Source organism: Sycon ciliatum, unplaced genomic scaffold (assembly GCF_964019385.1).
Source record: "Sycon ciliatum unplaced genomic scaffold, ocSycCili1.1 SCAFFOLD_2768, whole genome shotgun sequence".
Taxonomy (NCBI): domain Eukaryota; kingdom Metazoa; phylum Porifera; class Calcarea; order Leucosolenida; family Sycettidae; genus Sycon; species Sycon ciliatum.
In genome coordinates, this window is record NW_027044658.1 from 1 (window position 1) to 3,000 (window position 3,000).

Consider the following 3,000-nt stretch of genomic DNA (forward strand, 5'->3'; position numbering starts at 1 on the left):
CACTGGGACTGTACTCGATGTTTGAACTCGCGCTGGGCTGTGCTGTACTCTGCGCTGCATGCACTGCGCGTATAAGAAATTAAAAATTTAGAAACGCAAAATAATCGTAATCGGTAATCTAAACGATTGCTCGATCGTTAGAGTTATCAAACGAGTACTCGGTTATTCGGTATAATCGTTTCAGCCCTAATAATTATAATGTTTAAACGGGTGAAGTATTCCGTTGGACGAACTGCCTGCCATTGGAATTTGATGGAATCATTCGCTGGCTAAATGCTTGCCAATGCAGAAACTGCCTTGTCGTGTTCTTCGAGTGGTTGTGTAATGGCAAAGAAGAGATGGTGATTGTCGCGACATCGCTTCGGTACTAGCTGGCCAGAACTTGCTTCTGCTTGCTATGCCTGTATCTATCATCTCCACACTCCGACAAAAAGATTGACTGTTTTCTTACTCTTTCAATCATGTCTCTCTCTCTCTCTCTCACGCACACACGCACGCACGCACACACACACACACACACACACACACACACACACACACACACACACACACACACACACACACACATTTTCCCTGTCTTTGTAGTTGGATGTTGTCACTAAGGTACCGGAGGGGAAGCGTAATGGCTTGTTTGGAAATTTATTCTCATCGTCGGCTTCAGCGGCTGAAGGCAAAATGTCCGTCGAAGAGCAGGTATCTGATGTGTGTGTGTGTGTGTGTGTGTGTGTGTGTGTGTTTGTGTGTGTACGTGTGTGCCTCTCTGGGTGTATGGACATTATTGCACTTTCCAATCTTTATAGAAATGCATTTGCTTTTGCTATTTAATGTGGCATTACGCGTGCCATATCGTGTGTGTGTGTGTGTGTGTGTGTGTGTGTGTGTGTGTGTGTGTGTGTGTGTGTGTGTGTGTGTGTGTGTGTGTGTGTGTGTAACTGTGCTTGAAGGGGACGGTTGCACTTTTTGTAGCTCCGTTTTATCTGAGTTTTCAGTCGTTCCTCTTACTAGTCTTAGGCCACGGGGTGGCTCTGGGTCCACCAGAGTTGCCCCTGGCGTGTTTCTGAATTTGCTGGGCGAGGGTTTCGCGACGCGGTCGCCAGGGCAGTGTCTTTTCTGTCAAGACCGTTGTCGTCCTCGTCTCTCCATTCACGGTGGTGTAGCTGACCCCCGAATGGTTTCAAACTGCGAAGCCCGGAGTACAGTGGTGGCAGAGGCATGAGCTGTGAGTGGAGACGGTTGCTGGAGATGGATGGTGATGAAGGGAGAAGAGTTACGCTGCCTGACGACGCGTGGGAAATTGTTTGATCCTGCAATTTCACTTCGAGCGCGGTGGACTTCTAGACGATGTGTCCTCATGGCTGTTTTTCAGCGCTTGGCCTATCGCTGATATCCCTGCGTGGAATGTTCTTCCAGTGGAGTCCAGGTGGGACTTCGGGTGCCCACACTCCATCACCTGGTTGATTGTTTCGGAACTGCAATAATACAGGTTCAAATAATTATTGTTTCCTTTTTGTGCGTATCTCTTGTCATCTCTCTTTTCTATACGTCGCACACCAGATGTACTACTATCGCTGTCTTTCTCCTGCTATCTCTCTCTGCTTGCTGTTTTTTGTTTTTGTTGCCACTGCCCCTCATCATACCCATGCTTGGGTGGAGGGCGGCGTGACCCGTTAGGGTAGCTGTCAATACAGTACAGTACAGTGTGTGTGTGTGTGTGTGTGTGTGTGTGTGTGTGTGTGTGTGTGTGTGTGTGTGTGTGTGTGTGTGTGTGTGTGTGTGTGTGTGTCCTGTCATGGTTGTTGTCGTTGCTGTTGCTGTAGATGAAACAGCAGAGCTTGCAGTCTTGCTCACGTCAGGACTTGGAAACATTTGTCAGTGCCCTGATGGCCCAGAAAGGTACTGTAGAATAATTCTCTTGCCAACACTCCCCCTCCCCCCTCTCTCTCCCACCTTCTTGAAGGCAAACTGTTGCATTCAAATTTGTCTGATCAAAGTGCTGCATGTTCGTGGTGCTGGCCGGCTGAGGGCAGATTTCTGACTGACTTTTGGAGATGTTTATTGTGGCTCCTATCCAGAACTTCATACGGTGGCCAATCATGTTGAATGTAGTCCTTGTCACTCTCTGTCACTATTTTTTGGGATTTCCTTGTTTTCTGGATTCCGTAAAACTGCATGATCGGTGACCTTATTTGCATCGTCTTGTTCATTCCTCCTCCGTTTACATGCACAACAACAACAACAACAACAACAATAACAACAACAGCAGCAGCAACAACTCTTATTGGCGACGGTGCCATCGTGAGAATAAAGAATTCAACAAAGACAACAATAACAACAGCAGCAGCAACTCGGTCTTTGATCCGATGGTGTGTGTGTGTGTGTGTGCCTGTGTGTATGCGCCTTTATCACTGCAGGTGTGTTACAAGCCGAAAACACTGACTTGCGTTCCAGAATGGAAGGTGAGTTTAACTATGACATCATCTAGTGTTGTTTTGTTGTTTTGTGGTGGTAGACATGATGCACTTATACTGTTCACTGTGCTCAGCAGTGTCAGCACTTCCGCTCAATGATGTCACTGTTCGTTTCTTCGTTTCAGTTCACCAGTTCACGTATTGAAAATCTGTGTGTGCGTGTGTGTGTGTGTGTGTGTGCGTGCATGCATGCGTGTGTGTGTGTGTGTGCGTGCATACGTGTGTGTGTGTGTGTGTGTGTGTGTGTGTGTGTGTGTGTGTGTGTGTGCACATGTGTCTGGTGCAGACACTGGTGACATTATTTCTCTCACTCGGTCAGCAAGTGCCGGACCTGCCTCTGCTGGAGGAGTGACTCCCTCCTCATCAACTGGTAGTACTGCTGTGACTGCTGCTGCTGCTTCCACAGCTGTTGATGACTTGCTGAGTGTAAGCTTAGGGTATTCATGTGCACACACGCACACGCGCACGCACACACACACACACACACACACACACACACACACACACACACACACAAGCACATATACCGCAA

The 3,000-nt window shown here is 47.8% G+C and overlaps 1 protein-coding gene across 1 annotated transcript; it reads left to right on the plus strand.

The window, feature by feature from the left end:
- Window positions 1-83: 83 nt before the first annotated feature.
- LOC135830508 (protein Teyrha-meyrha-like) lies at window positions 84-2,985 on the plus strand (the record flags this gene model as incomplete). The annotated part of the gene is made up of 4 exons (XM_065342757.1): window positions 84-693; window positions 1,818-1,893; window positions 2,412-2,456; window positions 2,755-2,985. Coding segments are annotated over exons 1-4 (370 nt in total), but the record flags the coding sequence as incomplete, so codon positions are not given.
- Window positions 2,986-3,000: the final 15 nt, after the last annotated feature.